Raw genomic sequence first — 20,383 nt, 5'->3', positions numbered from 1 at the left:
ATCTCCAATATTGTACAGGTAAGTCAAGACTATATCTCATAGTGTACATTAAGATCAAGGCCATCTCCAATATTGTACAGGTAAGTCAAGGCTATATCTCATAGTGTACATTAAGGTCAAGGCCATCTCCAATATTGTACGATTAAGTCAAAGCTTTATCTCATAGTGTACATTAAGGTCAAGGTCATCTCCAACATTGTACAGGTAAGTCAAGACTATATCTCATAGTGTACATTAAGGTCAAGGCCATCTCCAATATTGTACGATTCAGTCAAAGCTTTATCTCATAGTGTACATTAAGGTCAAGGTCATCTCCAACATTGTACAGGTAAGTCAAGACTATATCTCATAGTGTACATTAAGGTCAAGGTCATCTCCAATATTGTACAGGTAAGTCAAGACTATATCTCATAGTGTACATTAAGGTCAAGGTCATCTCCAATATTGTACAGGTAAGTCAAGACTATATCTGATAGTGTACATTAAGATCAAGGCCATCTCCAATATTGTACGGGTAAGTCAAGACTATATCTCATAGTGTACATTAAGGTCAAGGCCATCTCCAATATTGTACAGGTAAGTCAAGGCTTTATTTCATAGTGTACATTAAGGTCAAGGTCATCTCCAATATTGTACAGGTAAGTCAAGACTATATCTCATAGTGTACAATAAGGTCAAGGTCATCTCCAATATTGTACAGGTAAGTCAAGACTATATCTGATAGTGTACATTAAGATCAAGGCCATCTCCAATATTGTACAGGTAAGTCAAGGCTTTATTTCATAGTGTACATTAAGGTCAAGGCCATCTCCAATATTGTACAGGTAAGTCAATTCTATATCTCATAGTGTACATTAAGATCAAGGCCATCTCCAATATTGTACAGGTAAGTCAAAGCTTTATCTCATAGTGTACATTAAGGTCAAGGCCATCTCCAATATTGTACAGGTAAGTCAAGGCTATATCTCATAGTGTACATTAAGGTCAAGGCCATCTCCAATATTGTATGGGTAAGTCAGAGCTTTATCTCATAGTGTACATTAAGGTCAAGGTCATCTCCAACATTGTACAGGTAAGTCAAGACTATATCTCATAGTGTACATTAAGATCAAGGCCATCTCCAATATTGTACAGGTAAGTCAAGGCTATATCTCATAGTGTACATTAAGGTCAAGGCCATCTCCAATATTGTACAGGTAAGTCAAGACTATATCTCATAGTGTACATTAAGGTCAAGGTCATCTCCAACATTGTACAGGTAAGTCAAGGCTTTATCTCATAGTGTACATTAAGATCAATGCCATCTCCAATATTGTACAGGTAAGTCAAGGCTATATCTCATAGTGTACATTAAGGTCAAGGTCATATCCAATATTGTACAGGTAAGTCAAGACTATATCTCATAGTGTACATTAAGATCAAGGTCATCTCCAATATTATACAGGTAAGTCAAGACTATATCTCATAGTGTACATAAGGTCAAGGCCATCTCCAATATTGTACAGGTAAGTCAAGGCTTTATCTCATAGTGTACATTAAGGTCAAGGCCATCTCCAATATTGTACAGGTAAGTCAAAGCTTTATCTCATAGTGTACATTAAGGTCAAGGTCATCTCCAATATTGTACAGGTAAGTCAAGGCTATATCTCATAGTGTACATTAAGATCAAGGCCATCTCCAATATTGTACAGGTAAGTCAAGACTATATCTCATAGTGTACATTAAGATCAAGGTCATCTCCAATATTGTACAGGTAAGTCAAGGCTATATCTCATAGTGTACATTAAGATCAAGGCCATCTCCAATATTGTACAGGTAAGTCAAGACTATATCTCATAGTGTACATTAAGGTCAAGGCCATCTCCAATATTGTACATGTAAGTCAAGGTTTTATCTCATAGTGTATATTAAGGTCATCTCCAATATTGTACATGTAAGTCAAGACTATATCTCATAGTGTACATAAAGGTCAAGGCCATCTCCAATATTGTACAGTTTAAATCAAGGCTTTATCTCATAGTGTACATTAAGGTCAAGGCCATCTCCAATATTGTACAGGTAAGTCGAGGCTTTATCTCATAGTGTACATTAAGGTCAAAGTCATCTCCAATATTGTACAGGTAAGTCAAGGCTTTATCTCATAGTGTACATTAAGGTCAAGGTCATCTCCAATATTGTACAGGTAAATCAAGGCTTTATCTCATAGTGTACATTAAGGTCAAAGTCATCTCCAATATTGTACAGGTAAGTCGAGGCAATATCTCATAGTGTACATTAAGGTCAAGGTCATCTCCAATATTGTACAGGTAAGTCGAGGCTATATCTCATAGTGTACATTAAGGTCAAGGTCATCTCCAATATTGTACAGGTAAGTCAAAGCTTTATCTCATAGTGTACATTAAGGTCAAGGCCATCTCCAATATTGTACAGGTAAATCAAGGCTTTATCTCATAGTGTACATTAAGGTCAAGGTCATCTCCAATATTGTACAGGTAAGTCGAGGCTTTATCTCATAGTGTACATTAAGGTCAAGGTCATCTCCAATATTGTACAGGTAAGTCGAGGCTTTATCTCATAGTGTACATTAAGGTCAAGGTCATCTCCAATATTGTACAGGTAAGTCAAAGCTTTATCTCATAGTGTACATTAAGGTCAAGGTCATCTCCAATATTGTACAGGTAAGTCAAAGCTTTATCTCATAGTGTACATTAAGGTCAAGGTCATCTCCAACATTGTACAGCATTGTAATGCCTTTGTTGTATGTTCATCTCTTCCACAATAAAACAAATTCTCTTATTATATAGTTGAATTGTATTCATTTTCTTCACAAAATTTTCAACACTGAATGAAATTAAATTATTATGTAATTTTCTCTTCTGTTTGAAAGGTAAATACTGTTATGTTATTTTTAATGCTTTTAGGTAAGCGTATCTTTGAAGAGATTACAACACTTCCTGGACAATGAACAACTCAACATTTTCAGTATAGAGAAGGATGCCTCAGCTAGTAAGTGGATTTGTCATCTCATAGTCTCATTCTCCTTATCATCTTTTTGTATGTGTTAGATATTTTTGTCACAGAAGTGTGATTTTCTTGACAAGGTGATACATTTAACTTGTTTGTTATCAAATATTGGTGTTGTTAGTTATCAAACATTGGTAGATCCACTAAATAATGATATATCCAACATGATCCGTATAGAAAAAATGTTCATACATGAATTATTTACAGTAAAACCCCTCTAACTCGAACCCGGATTCCTCGAATACCCCCTATTCGTCGAACTGGTCGTACGGTCCCGACCGTCTCTCTATATAATCTAAGTAACAAAACCCCGGATAGCTCGAACAGCTATTCATCGAATACCCCTTATTCCTCGAACAGAAATATGTCCCCGTTGCATCAAATACATAGTATTTACCCATGTATTCGTCGAACAGGTGTTCGGCCCTTGAGATTTTTTTACCTGTGTCACACCTGACTGCACCGACCAACATGGATAATTGCTCACGATCTTGTGTTTATACAATTGGCGTGTCAAGCCTTTAGGTAATTAAGGGATTAACGGTGTCATTATTACCTACCTACACGATCGCAAGCCGTTGTTTAATGCTAACTTTATTTAAATATTTCAGAAAAGGCATTAAGTTATTAATGTTTCTCTCGTAATAATCTTCGTTGTAAATACGGAAGTTGTTGATCCGTGTTAATAGAAAGTACGCATTGTGAAATGACAAAAGAGGCGGAAGATATTGCTGACGTCCGCCTAATTATAAAAGTTTATTTTTTTTAAATTTCTTCGTTGGTTTCATTCGACAGGCTAACACAATGTTATTTGCCGAAAGATGTAAACGATATCAAACGATATATGCAAAGTACATTTTATCAGTGCGTTCCGTATCTTTTCATGTAACTTGTATTTTGTAACTTTACTCGTAAATACTAAATAGACATCTACAGATGTATAGATATCATTCCTTATGTCCGTAAATATGCTGGTTAATAACTTTATTGTGAGTATGTATTTTGTAAATGATTTAAATAATTTGTGATATTTAAATAATAGAAAATGTACTCCTTGTTGACCAATATGGATATTGTACATTAACCTAGATGACGAGCGCTTACTCTGATGTGAATGACATTTGATTTAGGGCTTTCTCATTAGCTTTTCCAAACGCTAAATTTATGTTATACATTTTTTTTAACTTGAAATTGCTATCAATACAACACTTAAATAAAGAAATCCAAAATGCTGAAAGATATGGTAATTAAAATGTCATTGCCGTGCATTGTTTGTCATAGTTTGAAACCGGACATTTTAACTGTCGATCTTGACCAACCTCGGATGAGTCGAACACCCCGTATTCCTCGAACTATTGACCTGGTCCCCTGCAGTTCGAGTTATAGGGGTTTTACTGTATATGTGTATAGAAAAAATGGCAATACATGAATTATTTATATGTGTATAGAAAAAAATGTCCATACATGAATTATTTACATGTGTATAGAAATAATGTCCATACATGAATTATTTATATGTGTATAGAAAAAAATGTCCATACATGAATTATTTATATGTGTTTAGAAAAAATTGTCCATACATGAATTTTTTATATGTGTATAGAAATAATGTCCATACATGAATTATTAATATGTGTATAGAAAAAATGTCCATACATAAGTTATTCATATGTGTATAGAAAAATATCCATATATGAATTATACATGTGTGAATAGAAAAAAATATCCATACATGAATTATTTATATGTGAATAGAAAAAATATCCATACATGAATTATTCATATTTGAATAGAAAAAAATATCCATACATGAATTATTCATATTTGAATAGAAAAAAATATCCATATATGGATTTTTATGTGTATAGAAAAAAGTATCCATACATGAATTATTTATATGTGTATTGAAAAAATGTCCATACATGAATTATTTATATGTGTATAGAAAAAATGTCTATACATGAATTATTTATATGTGTATAGAAAAAATATCCATTCATGAATTATTCATATTTGAATAGAAAAAATGTCCATACATGAATTTTTTATGTGTATAGAAAAAATGTCCATACATGAATTTTTTATATGTGATTGATATGCTTTGTCAGACACAATCTTATGGGTGTTATTTTTCTATAGAACACGCCATCGCCATAGAGAAAGGCACGTTTACCTGGGAAAATGAAGCTGAAACCCCTACACTTAGAGAGTAAGTTTATCCATGTCTACCCTCACAGTTTAAATGGAGAACATTTACTGATTATCTTTATCAAATACCAAACCTTTGCACTTCTGAATCAATGCATTTGCCTTCTGTCTACTTAGCATTGATCATCCAAATATCAACCAAAGCAGTTCAATGAAACTTCTGCACTTATAGACTGAATAATGGATACCAATGTACCTTCAATTTATAATGTACAATTTGATAATACAGTGTGTTGACATACATGCAGTAATTTGTGATGTACAATATGTAAATGTACGTGATGTAAGGCATGTTATTAAGATGAAGTATAATTTACCCCAGAATTAACCTCGAGATACCAGATGGGTCCCTGGTGGCCGTGGTTGGAACTGTTGGCTCAGGAAAGTCTTCCATCTTGTCTGCCATTCTCGGAGAAATGGAGAAACTCAAGGGCAAAGCTAATGTCAAGGTCAGTCCTATCATATTAAGGTTTCCTTATACTTGTTAACACTTTGTATTCACTTCTGTTGCCGATTTTAAACACATGTACATGTCAGTATTGCCAACTCGCCCGATTTCCCCGTGTTGACCCGTTTTTTAGACATTTTAGAATGTATAACGTGATTGACCCAGCTGGTCATCAAATAACTCGATTTTCAGCACTTGGACCAAAGTGTCAAAAAGCTCACAAAAAATTCATCAGATAAAGCCATTAGCGCAATTTTAATTACATCTCAGGACTTAAAACTCATATCAGGCCCTTGTATAATGCAGGTAGCTATGTTTGTGTTTACACAAACTTTAAAAAAGGTGTGAAATTGTAGCAATTAATCTATTCAGTCATGCTTCACAATGTCCATGATCGTTTTTAGCCAGAGCCAGATAGCAAAATCAGACATGGCCAATTAATACTGTTCAAAATCCGAAATTATCTCTTCAAAAGCACAAACATTTGTGATCTCAGACAAAGATTTACTCACATGAATAAAACAGTCAACGTGAACGGTATCCTGTTTCAGTAGGCATGCAAGCCAATCATAATGGCCGCCATTTTGTTTAGTCAAAGATAATAATGAAACCGGACAACAAAAAATCCGGATTTTGCCAAATATTATTTTTAAAGATTTTTTAATACAATATTTTTATTAATTATCAGATTTAAATTATATTATAACATAAATATATCATAAATATTATTGAATTACAATATGAAAATAATAAGTATATGCATATTTAAGGCTTTAAAAAGTGTTAAAAAATACACTGAAATGTTGCTTCGCACATGGCCCTTGTTTTGACCCTTTCACCCGTTTTTTCAAGGGTGATCACCAGATTTGACTTCATCAGAGGTTGGCAATACTGACATGTACAAGTGGTTCCCTTTTTTTTTGTTATATACCAAATCAAAAGGATGGCAGGGTTCTTTCTTTTTTATAAAAGAACAGAGAAACGATCATAAGTAATGTTCCATTGTTTTAAGATGTTAACAAACAGTCATATTCTATTATTGTGTAGTTCATTTGAAGATGTTATGGGAATTTCTTTTAAAAAGAAGAAAAGATTCATGTATAAGTTGTTGTGTATCCCAGGGTTCCATAGCTTATGTTGCCCAGCAAGCCTGGATCCAGAATGCAACACTACAAAACAACATCCTGTTCGGAAAGACAAAGTACCAGACAGAGTATAACAATGTTCTGGAGGCATGCGCTCTAAAGACTGACCTAGAAATCCTTCCTGCTGGAGACATGACTGAAATAGGAGAAAAGGTATCTCATCTGGTTTAGAACAGTACCATGTAGTACACAGGGCATGGAAATAGAACCCAATGCCTAGAAAGATTTATAATACCACTCCTATAGCTCTAGGTAGGGATTAGATCGAGATTATTTGGATAGCAAAATTCTATAAAAAATATGCTCCATAGATAATTGAATCTGGATGAGGTTATGATACTGAAAAGGTACTTTTCCTGTATATCAGACCTATAAGCAAGAGAAATAGGAAAAGTTTAATTTAATTTCTGTGAATTAGTCAGAATAATTCAGTATCTTTGTTACTTACAAATTCTTGATTATATTTTGTAAATATAATGTTTATTGAGTTGAGATAAGGTCTCCACCTGACAATGTCTCACCTGATAATGTCTGACAATGTCTCACCTGACAATGTCTCACCTGGCAATGTCTCACCTGACAGGGTATAAACTTGAGTGGCGGCCAGAAACAGAGAGTCAGTCTAGCACGTGCTGTATACCAGGATGCTGACATCTATCTCCTTGACGACCCCCTCAGTGCTGTTGACTCTCACGTCGGCAAACATATCTTTGATGAGGTGATCGGACCAAATGGACTTCTCAGGGAGAAGGTGAGGATGGATAAGTTACTAAATCTACTGTCTGTTTACTGTGATGTGAATTACAAGTTGTATTCCAAAAGCTTTTTTGTAACAATTACCATGCAAAACAAGCTGACCTACTCTGAAAGGCAGAAAGATTTTTCATCAGTAGATTATTTGGAGAAAATCCACTGAGCAGTTGATCCTTTAGTATTTCACTTCAGATCGTTATCGTGTTAATTCTTTCAGACGCGGGTTTTAGTCACTTTATGCCGTTATCATGTTAATTCTTTCAGACGCGGGTTTTAGTCACTTCAGATCATTATCGTGTTAATTCTTTCAGACGCGGGTTTTAGTCACTTCAGATCGTTATCGTGTTAATTCTTTCAGCTTTCAGACGCGGGTTTTAGTCACTTCAGATCGTTATCGTGTTAATTCTTTCAGACGCGGGTTTTAGTCACTTCAGATCGTTATCGTGTTAATTCTTTCAGACGCGGGTTTTAGTCACTTCAGATCGTTATCGTGTTAATTCTTTCAGACGCAGGTTTTAGTCACTTCAGATCGTTATCGTGTTAATTCTTTCAGACGCAGGTTTTAGTCACTTCAGATCGTTATCGTGTTAATTCTTTCAGACGCGGGTTTTAGTCACTCATGGAATTGGTTTCCTGCCCAAGGTAGACCTGATTGTGGTACTTGTGAATGGTCAGATCTCAGAAGTGGGATCATTCCAGGAACTGATCGGTCACCCTGGTGCCTTCGCAGAGTTTCTGAAGAACTATCTCACAGAGGAGCTTGACAATGAAGATGTGGACTTAGATCTCGAGGAAATAGAAGGTGGGATTTGATTCTGTATTTATATTATAAAGCAGCTGGTAGAATGTGTATGTTCCTTGTTAGTGGTTATAGTGTGTAGGGAAAAGTATAACCATGATCATAATGGAATCTTGTAATAATTCTTAGTGTATAATGTATCATAGCATTTAATTCTCTCTCCTAATTAGCTTGAATAAAAAATTAGATAACTGATTAACTGAAATACATTTATTCAATTGTAGACTTTAATGTTGTCTTAGGAAATAAAATAATGAATCTGTGAATTATCCATTCAAGTTAGTCTACATGTTCTATTTATTGAGAAATAACTTTCTTTTTCTACAATATTGTCATAACTAACCGTACATTAGATGTACATTACTTAAGCTGATTCAAATATTTAATAAATGTCTCTATTTATATCGGGTTGCATGTTTATTTTACTTTTCAGAATTAAAGAGTAGGTGGTATATTAGTAGCTACACTAACACTAGTTTGTATTGTTTGAAACTAGACCACCATTTTCTTTTCTCCACATCATATAAATCCAGTCCAGATCTTGTGTATATTATTTGAATGCATGTTTTCTGTGTTATTTAAGAAGTGTTACACATGTGTAATAGTTTGTATGTTAAACTAGGGTTGGATAATCAAACAAAACTTGCTCACTGGAATTCAGAATTCTCATATGAACATCTTAACAGAGAACAATCATTCTAAATGGCAATACTGTTGTATTGACTTGCAAGTTTGGTGTGAAATCATCCTCATTTCAGGAAGGCTAGCCAACATTATAGGAAGTCAGACTATATGTTACTAATGCCAACCCTAGTAGTGACTTATAACTATTCATATATACAACTTAATATTCCCTACACATCGTGCAGTTTGACACACATTTTACATAACTGTGAACATGTTGATGATGACCCAATATATAACTAGCTATTTACAGTTTTGCATCATTGTATTTTTTTTTGCTAATTGTACAAGATATTTAATTTCTCTTTTACCAATCACACTAACCATTATCATATCAATGATATATATTTGTTGTTCATTCCTTCACCAGAACTTAACATGTAGCAATATTTAACAAATTAAAATATGACCATAATGATATAAGTAAAACAAAAACAGCTTGGTGTCTGGTCCAGTTTCAGACATGTTGACTAACTAGTTGTGTTTCTTGAAAGTTTATTGAAGTATTACTTTACATGTTTATTACCATGATATTGATTTTGAAGCTAACTTAAATTGTGATCTTGAAGTGATATGGCTATTTTAACTTTGTTTTTGTTTTGTATAAGGCACGTTTGAGTTCATTTGTTTTGGTAACAGGTACTGTTATATTAGAAATACATTCATGGCCTGGACCTAACTAAATAGAGGCTTTCATTTGGTGAATTTTTTATTTTTTTTTTTATTTTCAATTTTCAAATTTGGAATTATGCATGTGGTCTAGTAATGTGAAGACAATGGCAGTACATTGTACTCATTTTGAGAAGAAACAAACTTATATTTGGTCTCAAAATGGTGGTAATGTTTGGAATTGTGTCAAAATGTTATGGATCTAGTTGGATGCTTTATGAAGACGCAAAGGGCATTGATGTCTGATTATTCAACAAACTACATCGCTTTCTCAGAATTATTTCAATTGTTTGATCATGCTGAAAACAATACAGATCTAATTAATTTAAGGGAGACATGATGTAGACTCATTTTGGTTCCATTAAAATTGATATTTTGAAACTTTATTATGCATGCAATTTTCTTAAGTTAGACAGTTTTGGCATGCATATTGATCTTTGAGATTTTGAAAGCATGTTTTATCTGAAACCATCGCCAGTCAGCATGTCTACCTTATAAGGGCGAGAGAACAACATCTGCTCAAAGCTGTATTCCCTCTGACTACGTGTGTGAGAGAGGGAATTTGCCTAACAATATTTCTTCAAAAATAAGCAGTGTGTGTATGAAAATATTCTTCTACCGTCAGATGAACAATTGACGGTCAAATGTCGCACAGAATTGACTGGTAAAGTTATTATAAGGGGATGAAAAATTATGTTATATATGTTTGTAGTATATAAATCACTCTATCAAAATCAAGTTCTATAAATTATGTATTAATATCATAATCTCTAAAAATATTTTATAATAATGAAGGATGAGTTGTAATTAATGTATAATACAGGTGCCTCTAAGGATGAGTTGTAACTAATGTATAATACAGGTGTCTCTAAGGAGGATTAATGTCTCTAAATACGAGTGCCTAAGAGTTTAATTAATGAAGGATGAGTTGTAATTAATGTATAATACAGGTGCCTCTAAGGATGAGTTGTAACTAATGTATAATACAGGTGTCTCTAAGGATGAGATGTAACTAATGTATAATACAGGTGCCTCTAAGGATGAGTTATAACTAATGTATAATACAGGTGTCTCTAAGGATGAGTTGTAACTAATGTATAATACAGGTGTCTCTAAGGATGAGATGTAAACTAATGTATAATACAGGTGTCTCTAAGGATGAGTTGTAACTAATGTATAATACAGGTGTCTCTAAGGATGAGATGTAACTAATGTATAATACAGGTGTCTCTAAGGATGAGTTGTAACTAATGTATAATACAGGTGTCTCTAAGGATGAGTTGTAACTAATGTATAATACAGGTGTCTCTAAGGATGAGTTGTAACTAATGTATAATACAGGTGCCTCTAAGGATGAGTTATAACTAATGTATAATACAGGTGTCTCTAAGGATGAGTTGTAACTAATGTATAATACAGGTGTCTCTAAGGATGAGTTATAACTAATGTATAATACAGGTGTCTCTAAGGATGAGTTATAACTAATGTATAATACAGGTGCCTCTAAGGATGAGTTGTAACTAATGTATAATACAGGTGTCTCTAAGGATGAGTTGTAACTAATGTATAATACAGGTGTCTCTAAGGATGAGTTGTAACTAATGTATAATACAGGTGTCTCTAAGGATGAGTTATAACTAATGTATAATACAGGTGCCTCTAAGGATGAGTTGTAACTAATGTATAATACAGGTGTCTCTAAGGATGAGTTATAACTAATGTATAATACAGGTGCCTCTAAGGATGAGTTGTAACTAATGTATAATACAGGTGCCTCTAAGGATGAGTTGTAACTAATGTATAATACAGGTGCCTCTAAGGATGAGTTGTAACTAATGTATAATACAGGTGCCTCTAAGGATGAGTTATAACTAATGTATAATACAGGTGTCTCTAAGGATGAGTTATAACTAATGTATAATACAGGGTCTCTAAGGATGAGTTATAACTAATGTATAATACAGGTGTCTCTAAGGATGAGTTGTAACTAATGTATAATACAGGTGCCTCTAAGGATGAGTTGTAACTAATGTATAATACAGGTGCCTCTAAGGATGAGTTGTAACTAATGTATAATACAGGTGTCTCTAAGGATGAGTTGTAACTAATGTATAATACAGGTGCCTCTAAGGATGAGTTATAACTAATGTATAATACAGGTGTCTCTAAGGATGAGTTGTAACTAATGTATAATACAGGTGTCTCTAAGGATGAGTTATAACTAATGTATAATACAGGTGCCTCTAAGGATGAGTTGTAACTAATGTATAATACAGGTGTCTCTAAGGATGAGATGTAACTAATGTATAATACAGGTGCCTCTAAGGATGAGTTATAAACTAATGTATAATACAGGTGTCTCTAAGGATGAGTTGTAACTAATGTATAATACAGGTGTCTCTAAGGATGAGTTATAACTAATGTATAATACAGGTGTCTCTAAGGATGAGTTGTAACTAATGTATAATACAGGTGTCTCTAAGGATGAGATGTAACTAATGTATAATACAGGTGTCTCTAAGGATGAGTTATAACTAATGTATAATACAGGTGTCTCTAAGGATGAGTTATAACTAATGTATAATACAGGTGTCTCTAAGGATGAGTTGTAACTAATGTATAATACAGGTGTCTCTAAGGATGAGTTGTAACTAATGTATAATACAGGTGTCTCTAAGGATGAGTTGTAACTAATGTATAATAAGGTGCTTAAGATGAGTGTAACTAATGTATAATACAGGTGTCTCTAAGGATGAGTTGTAACTAATGTATAATACAGGTGTCTCTAAGGATGAGTTGTAACTAATGTATAATACAGGTGCCTCTAAGGATGAGTTATAACTAATGTATAATACAGGTGCCTCTAAGGATGAGATGTAACTAATGTATAATACAGGTGTCTCTAAGGATGAGTTATAACTAATGTATAATACAGGTGTCTCTAAGGATGAGTTGTAACTAATGTATAATACAGGTGTCTCTAAGGATGAGATGTAACTAATGTATAATACAGGTGTCTCTAAGGATGAGTTGTAACTAATGTATAATACAGGTGTCTCTAAGGATGAGTTATAACTAATGTATAATACAGGTGCCTCTAAGGATGAGTTGTAAACTAATGTATAATACAGGTGTCTCTAAGGATGAGTTGTAACTAATGTATAATACAGGTGTCTCTAAGGATGAGTTATAACTAATGTATAATACAGGTGCCTCTAAGGATGAACTATGTTAATTATATAGGGGTAACTATGGGTAGTACTTATTGTAGAACTCATGGTAACTATATAGGGGTAACTAATGTAGTACTTATTGTAGAATCTCATGGTAATATAGGGGTAACTATGTAGTAAATATAAGGGTATAACTATGTAGTACTTATTGTAGAAACTCATGGTAATATAGTGGTAACTATGTAGTACTTATTGTAGAACACATGGTAATATAGGGGTAACTATGTAGTACTTATTGTAGAACTGTGGTAACTAATGTAGTATTGTAAACTATAGAAATATAGGGTAACTATGTGTAGTACTTATTGTAGAACACATGGTAATATCAGAGGTAACTATGTAGTACTTATTGTAGAACTGAAGGAAATATAAGGATAACTATGTAGTACTTATTGTAGAACTCATGGTAATATAAGGGTAACTATGGTATTGTAACTATGTAGTACTTATTGTAGAGACTCATGGTAATATAGGGGTAACTATGTAGTACTTATTGTAGAACTCATGGTAAATAGGGGTAACTATGTAGTACTTATTGTAGAACTCATGGTAATATAGTGGGTAACTATGTAGTACTTTATTGTAGAACTCATGGTAATATAGGGGTAACTATGTAGTACTTATTGTAGAACTCATGGTAATATAGGGGTAACTATGTAGTACTTATTGTAGAACTCATGGTAATATAGGGGTAACTATGTAGTACTTATTGTAGAACTCATGGTAATATAGTGGTAACTATGTAGTACTTATTGTAGAACACATGGTAATATAGTGGTAACTATGTAGTACTTATTGTAGAACTCATGGTAATATAGGGGTAACTATGTAGTACTTATTGTAGAACACATGGTAATATAGGGGTAACTATGTAGTACTTATTGTAGAACTCATGGTAATATAGGGGTAACTATGTACTTATTGTAGAACTATGGTAATATAGTAGGTAACTAATACTTATTGTAGAACTCATGGTAATATAGTGGGTAACTATGTAGTACTTATTGTAGAACTCATGGTAATATAGTAGGTAACTATGTAGTACTTATTGTAGAACTCATGGTAATATAGGGGTAACTATGTAGTACTTATTGTAGAACTCATGGTAATATAGTGGTAACTATGTAGTACTTATTGTAGAACTCATGGTAATATAGGGGTAACTATGTAGTACTTATTGTAGAACTCATGGTAATATAGGGTAACTATGTAGTACTTATTGTAGAACTCATGGTAATATAGGGGTAACTATGTAGTACTTATTGTAGAACTCATGGTAATATAGGGGTAACTATGTAGTACTTATTGTAGAACTCATGGTAATATAGAGGTAACTATGTAGTACTTATTGTAGAACTCATGGTAATATAGGGGTAACTATGTAGTACTTATTGTAGAACTCATGGTAATATAGGGGTAACTATGTAGTACTTATTGTAGAACTCATGGTAATATAGGGGTAACTATGTAGTACTTATTGTAGAACTCATGGTAATATAGGGGTAACTATGTAGTACTTATTGTAGAACTCATGGTAATATAGTGGTAACTATGTAGTACTTATTGTAGAACTCATGGTAATATAGGGGTAACTATGTAGTACTTATTGTAGAACTCATGGTAATATAGAGGTAACTATGTAGTACTTATTGTAGAACTCATGGTAATATAGTGGTAACTATGTAGTACTTATTGTAGAACTCATGGTAATATAGTGGTAACTATGTAGTACTTATTGTAGAACTCATGGTAATATAGTGGTAACTATGTAGTACTTATTGTAGAACTCATGGTAATATAGGGGTAACTATGTAGTACTTATTGTAGAACACATGGTAATATAGTGGTAACTATGTAGTACTTATTGTAGAACTCATGGTAATATAGTGGTAACTATGTAGTACTTATTGTAGAACTCATGGTAATATAGGGGTAACTATGTAGTACTTATTGTAGAACTCATGGTAATATAGGGGTAACTATGTAGTACTTATTGTAGAACTCATGGTAATATAGGGGTAACTATGTAGTACTTATTGTAGAACTCATGGTAATATAGTGGTAACTATGTAGTACTTATTGTAGAACTCATGGTAATATAGGGGTAACTATGTAGTACTTATTGTAGAACTCATGGTAATATAGGGGTAACTATGTAGTACTTATTGTAGAACACATGGTAATATAGTGGTAACTATGTAGTACTTATTGTAGAACTCATGGTAATATAGGGGTAACTATGTAGTACTTATTGTAGAACTCATGGTAATATAGTGGTAACTATGTAGTACTTATTGTAGAACACATGGTAATATAGGGGTAACTATGTAGTACTTATTGTAGAACTCATGGTAATATAGTGGTAACTATGTAGTACTTATTGTAGAACTCATGGTAATATAGGGGTAACTATGTAGTACTTATTGTAGAACACATGGTAATATAGTGGTAACTATGTAGTACTTATTGTAGAACTCATGGTAATATAGGGGTAACTATGTAGTACTTATTGTAGAACTCATGGTAATATAGTGGTAACTATGTAGTACTTATTGTAGAACTCATGGTAATATAGGGGTAACTATGTAGTACTTATTGTAGAACTCATGGTAATATAGGGGTAACTATGTAGTACTTATTGTAGAACTCATGGTAATATAGGGGTAACTATGTAGTACTTATTGTAGAAACTCATGGTAATATAGGGGTAACTATGTAGTACTTATTGTAGAACTCATGGTAATATAGGGGTAACTATGTAGTACTTATTGTAGAACCATGGTAACTATGTAGTACTTATTGTAGAACTCATGGTAATATAGGGGTAACTATGTAGTACTTATTGTAGAACTCATGGTAATATAGGGGTAAACTATGTAGTACTTATTGTAGAACTCATGGTAATATAGGGGTAACTATGTAGTACTTATTGTAGAACATGGTAATATAGGGGTAACTATGTAGTACTTATTGTAGAACTCATGGTAATATAGGGTAACTATGTAGTACTTATTGTAGAACTCATGGTAATGGTAACTATATAGTACTATTGTAAACTCATGTAGTAACTTATTGTAGAACTCATGGTAATATAGGGGTAACTATGTAGTACTTATTGTAGAACTCATGGTAATATAGGGGTAACTATGTAGTACTTATTGTAGAACACATGGTAATATAGGGGTAACTATGTAGTACTTATTGTAGAACTCATGGTAATATAGGGGTAACTATGTAGTACTTATTGTAGAACACATGGTAATATAGGGGTAACTATGTAGTACTTATTGTAGAACTCATGGTAATATAGGGGTAACTATGTAGTACTTATTGTAGAACTCATGGTAATATAGGGGTAACTATGTAGTACTTATTGTAGAACTCATGGTAATATAGGGGTAACTATGTAGTACTTATTGTAGAACTCATGGTAATATAGGGGTAACTATGTAGTACTTATTGTAGAACTCATGGTAATATAGGGGTAACTATGTAGTACTTATTGTAGAACTCATGGTAATATAGTGGTAACTATGTAGTACTTATTGTAGAACTCATGGTAATATAGGGGTAACTATGTAGTACTTATTGTAGAACTCATGGTAATATAGGGGTAACTATGTAGTGCTTATTAGCTCACCTGGTCTGAAGGACCGAGGTGAGCTTATGGGATACCGCAGCGTCCTGCGTCCGTCGTCCGGCGTCCGGCGTTCGTGAACAATCGACTTCTTCTCCATTAATAAAACCACTGGTCGGATATCAACAAAAATTTGTTGACTGTATAGCATCAGCTTATGGGATACTACTAACTGAAAAATTGTACAAATGATGGGTTCCTGATTCCCCCGGGGGTTCTGGAAAGCGGGGCCAAAAGGGTCATATTTGGCTATTTTCCATTATAAACGAACTTCTTCTCTGAAACCAAGCATGGGATAGCACCCATAATGCTCAATGCAATGTAGCACATTCCTTATAGGGTGGGGATTCAAAATTGTACAATTGATGGGGCTGACCCCCCCCCCGGGGCCTGAGCGGTGGGGTCAAATGGGGTCAATTTGGCTATTTCCATAAAACGACTTCTTCTCTGAAACTAAGCAAGAGATAGCACTCATAATGCAATGGTAGTATCGTTATAGGGTAGGGATTCAAAATTGTACAAATGATGGGGCTGACCCCCGGGGGGCCTGAGGGGCGGGGTCAAAAGGGGTCAATTTGGCTATTTCCATATAAACGACTTCTTCTCTGAAACCAAGCATTGGATAGCACCCATAATGCAATGGTAGCATCCTTATCGGGTGGGGATTCAAAATTGTACAAATGATGGGGCTGACCCGCGGGGGGCCTGAGGGGCGGGGTCAATTTGGCTATTTCCATATAAACGACTTCTTCTCTGAAACCAAGCATGGGATAGCACCCATAATGCAATGGTAGCATCCATATACGGTGGGGATTCAAAATTGTGCAAATGATAGGGCTGACCCCCGGGGGGCCTGAGGGGCGGGGTCAACGGGGCCAATTTGGCTATTTCCATATAAACGACTTCTTCTCTGAAACTAAGTATGGTATAGCACCCATAATGCAATGGTAGCATCCATATACGGTGGGGATTCAAAATTGTGCAAATGATAGGGCTGACCCCCGGGGGGCCTGAGGGGCGAGGTCAAAAGGGGTCAATTTGGCTATTTCCATATAAATGACTTCTTCTCTACAACTAAGCATGGTATAGCACCCATAATGCAATGGTAGCATCCTTATCGGGTAGGGATTCAAAATTGTACAAATGATGGGGCTGACCTCCCGGGGGCCTGAGGGGCGGGGTCAACGGGGCCAATTTGGCTATTTCCATATAAACGACTTCTTCTCTGAAACTAAGTATGGTATAGCACCCATAATGCAATGGTAGCATCCATATACGGTGGGGATTCAAAATTGTGCAAATGATAGGGCTGACCCCCGGGGGGCCTGAGGGGTGAGGTCAAAAGGGGTCAATTTGGCTATTTCCATATAAATGACTTCTTCTCTACAACTAAGCATGGTATAGCACCCATAATGCAATGGTAGCATCCTTATAGGGTGGGGATTCAAAATTGTGCAAATGATAGGGCTGACCCCCGGGGGCCTGAGGGGCGGGGTCAAAAGTGGTCAATTTCCATATAAATGACTTTTTCTCTGCAACTTAACATGGGATTACGCTCATAATGAAATGGTTACATCTTATTGGGTTTAGATTCAAAATTTTGCAAATGATGGGGCTGACCCCCCCGGGGGCCTGAAGGGTGGGGTCAAAAGGGGTTGATTTAGCTATTTCCATATAAACGACTTCTTCTCTGCAACTAAGAATGGAAGAGCACTTAGATATGCAATGGTAGCATTCTTATTGGGTTGGGATTTGAAATTGTACAAATGATAGGGCTGACCCCCAGGGCCTTAGACGGCAATAGATGTGAGGTCAAAAAGGTGAATTAGGCTACTACTTTCATATAAATTACTTTGTCTCTGAACCTATGTATTGGAGAGCATATTTGTATGGTATCAATAGCATCATTGTATGGTTGTGATTCAAAATTAAACTTTGGGAGTCAATTTTGCTTATTTTTCTAATTGTCAGAGTCTTGTGATAATTACTAACAAAAAACCAAGTGAGCGATACAGGCCCTCTTGGCCTCTTGTTGTAGAACTCATCTTTACAGGTAAAGATGTTGGTATTCCTGTCCTAAGTTTTGACCTCATTTGCTTACAGGTAAAGATGTTGGTATCAGTATTCGTGTCCTAAGTTTTGATCTTGTTTACAGGTAAAGATGTTGGTATCAGTATTCCTGTCCTCAGTTTTGACCTTATTTACTGGTAAAGATGTTGGAATTCCTGTCCTAAGTTTTGACCTTGTTTACTGGTAAAGATGTCGGTATCCCTGTCCTAAGTTTTGACCTTGTTTACAGGTAAAGATGTCGGTATTCCTGTCCTAAGTTTTGACCTTGTTTACAGGTAAAGATGTCGGTATTCCTGTCCTAAGTTTTGACCTTGTTTACAGGTAAAGATGTCGTTATTCCTGTCCTTAGTTTTGACCTTGTTTACAGGTAAAGATGTCGTTATTCCTGTCCTTAGTTTTGACCTTGTTTACAGGTAAAGATGTCGGTATTCCTGTCCTAAGTTTTGACCTTGTTTACTGGTAAAGATGTCGGTATTCCTGTCCTAAGTTTTGACCTTGTTTACTGGTAAAGATGTCGGTATTCCTGTCCTTAGTTTTGACCTTGTTTACAGGTAAAGATGTCGGTATTCCTGTCCTAAGTTTTGACCTTGTTTACTGGTAAAGATGTCGGTATTCCTGTCCTTAGTTTTGACCTTGTTTACAGGTAAAGATGTCGGTATTCCTGTCCTAAGTTTTGACCTTGTTTACAGGTAAAGATGTCGGTATTCCTGTCCTAAGTTTTGACCTTGTTTACAGGTAAAGATGTCGGTATTCCTGTCTTAAGTTTTGACCTTGTTTACTGGTAAAGATGTCGGTATTCCTGTCCTTAGTTTTGACCTTGTTTACAGGTAAAGATGTCGGTATTCCTGTCCTAAGTTTTGACCTTGTTTACAGGTAAAGATGTCGGTATTCCTGTCCTAAGTTTTGACCTTGTTTACTGGTAAAGATGTCGGTATTCCTGTCCTTAGTTTTGACCTTGTTTACAGGTAAAGATGTCGGTATTCCTGTCCTTAGTTTTGACCTTGTTTACAGGTAAAGATGTCGGTATTCCTGTCCTACCTGAGATCTGTCGGACCCATCCTCAGCTGTATCATCATCCTATTCTACATACTGTACAATATCACGAGTGTCTACTCCAATATCTGGCTCAGTGAGTGGAGTAACGATGAGGCCACCTCAGTCAATGGTACCATTGACACCGCCCAGAGAGACCTTCGTCTTGGAGTATACGGCGCGCTGGGTGTTATTCAAGGTATGCTTTTACATAAACAACAGTTTTAATCTGCTGCTTACACAATACAAAACATCCTGAAAACCAGTATCACAACATTCAGATTTATATAGGGAGTATGAAAGTAAAATGCACACAATTTATTCCACCCTCAGAATTGAAAATATTTCTGAAACTTTCATCTGAATTACATTTGAGCATTATGTGCGTCATATCCTAATACAATTTTTTTCCATGATTATAATCTTATTTTAGAAGTGTTAATGCTGATTTTGTTTTTTTGGGACAGAAATTGCTGGAATGTCTTTGAAGTTAATTTAAGTAAAAATATAAATGCATGATATCACAAAAGTTTCACTGACTTCATGTTTTCCAAGAAAGACAATTCATTTTTTGCTTCACTATTATTAATAGAAAGTGTCTGATGATACTGCATTATAAAGTGCTGTGTAATAAATATGCATTTCTTTTTCAGTTTAAAGTTAAAAAAGCAGACATTCTAA

At 34.7% G+C, this 20,383-nt stretch overlaps 1 protein-coding gene across 1 annotated transcript in view; it reads left to right on the top strand.

The window, feature by feature from the left end:
• Positions 1-20,383, top strand: part of LOC138324201 (multidrug resistance-associated protein 1-like) — a 100,694-nt gene that overhangs the window by 38,148 nt on the left and 42,163 nt on the right. Inside the window, exons 14-20 of the mRNA XM_069269282.1 lie at positions 2,922-3,006; positions 5,164-5,233; positions 5,555-5,681; positions 6,802-6,978; positions 7,409-7,576; positions 8,179-8,388; positions 19,682-19,901. Coding sequence (XP_069125383.1) covers positions 2,922-3,006; positions 5,164-5,233; positions 5,555-5,681; positions 6,802-6,978; positions 7,409-7,576; positions 8,179-8,388; positions 19,682-19,901 — 1,057 coding nt within the window. The remainder of the gene's footprint in view (positions 1-2,921; positions 3,007-5,163; positions 5,234-5,554; positions 5,682-6,801; positions 6,979-7,408; positions 7,577-8,178; positions 8,389-19,681; positions 19,902-20,383) is intronic.

This window comes from Argopecten irradians, chromosome 5 (assembly GCF_041381155.1).
Source record: "Argopecten irradians isolate NY chromosome 5, Ai_NY, whole genome shotgun sequence".
In the NCBI taxonomy this organism is placed as follows: domain Eukaryota; kingdom Metazoa; phylum Mollusca; class Bivalvia; order Pectinida; family Pectinidae; genus Argopecten; species Argopecten irradians.
The sequence above is the reverse complement of the archived record's forward strand: the minus strand, read 5'-3'. Positions and strand labels throughout refer to the sequence as shown.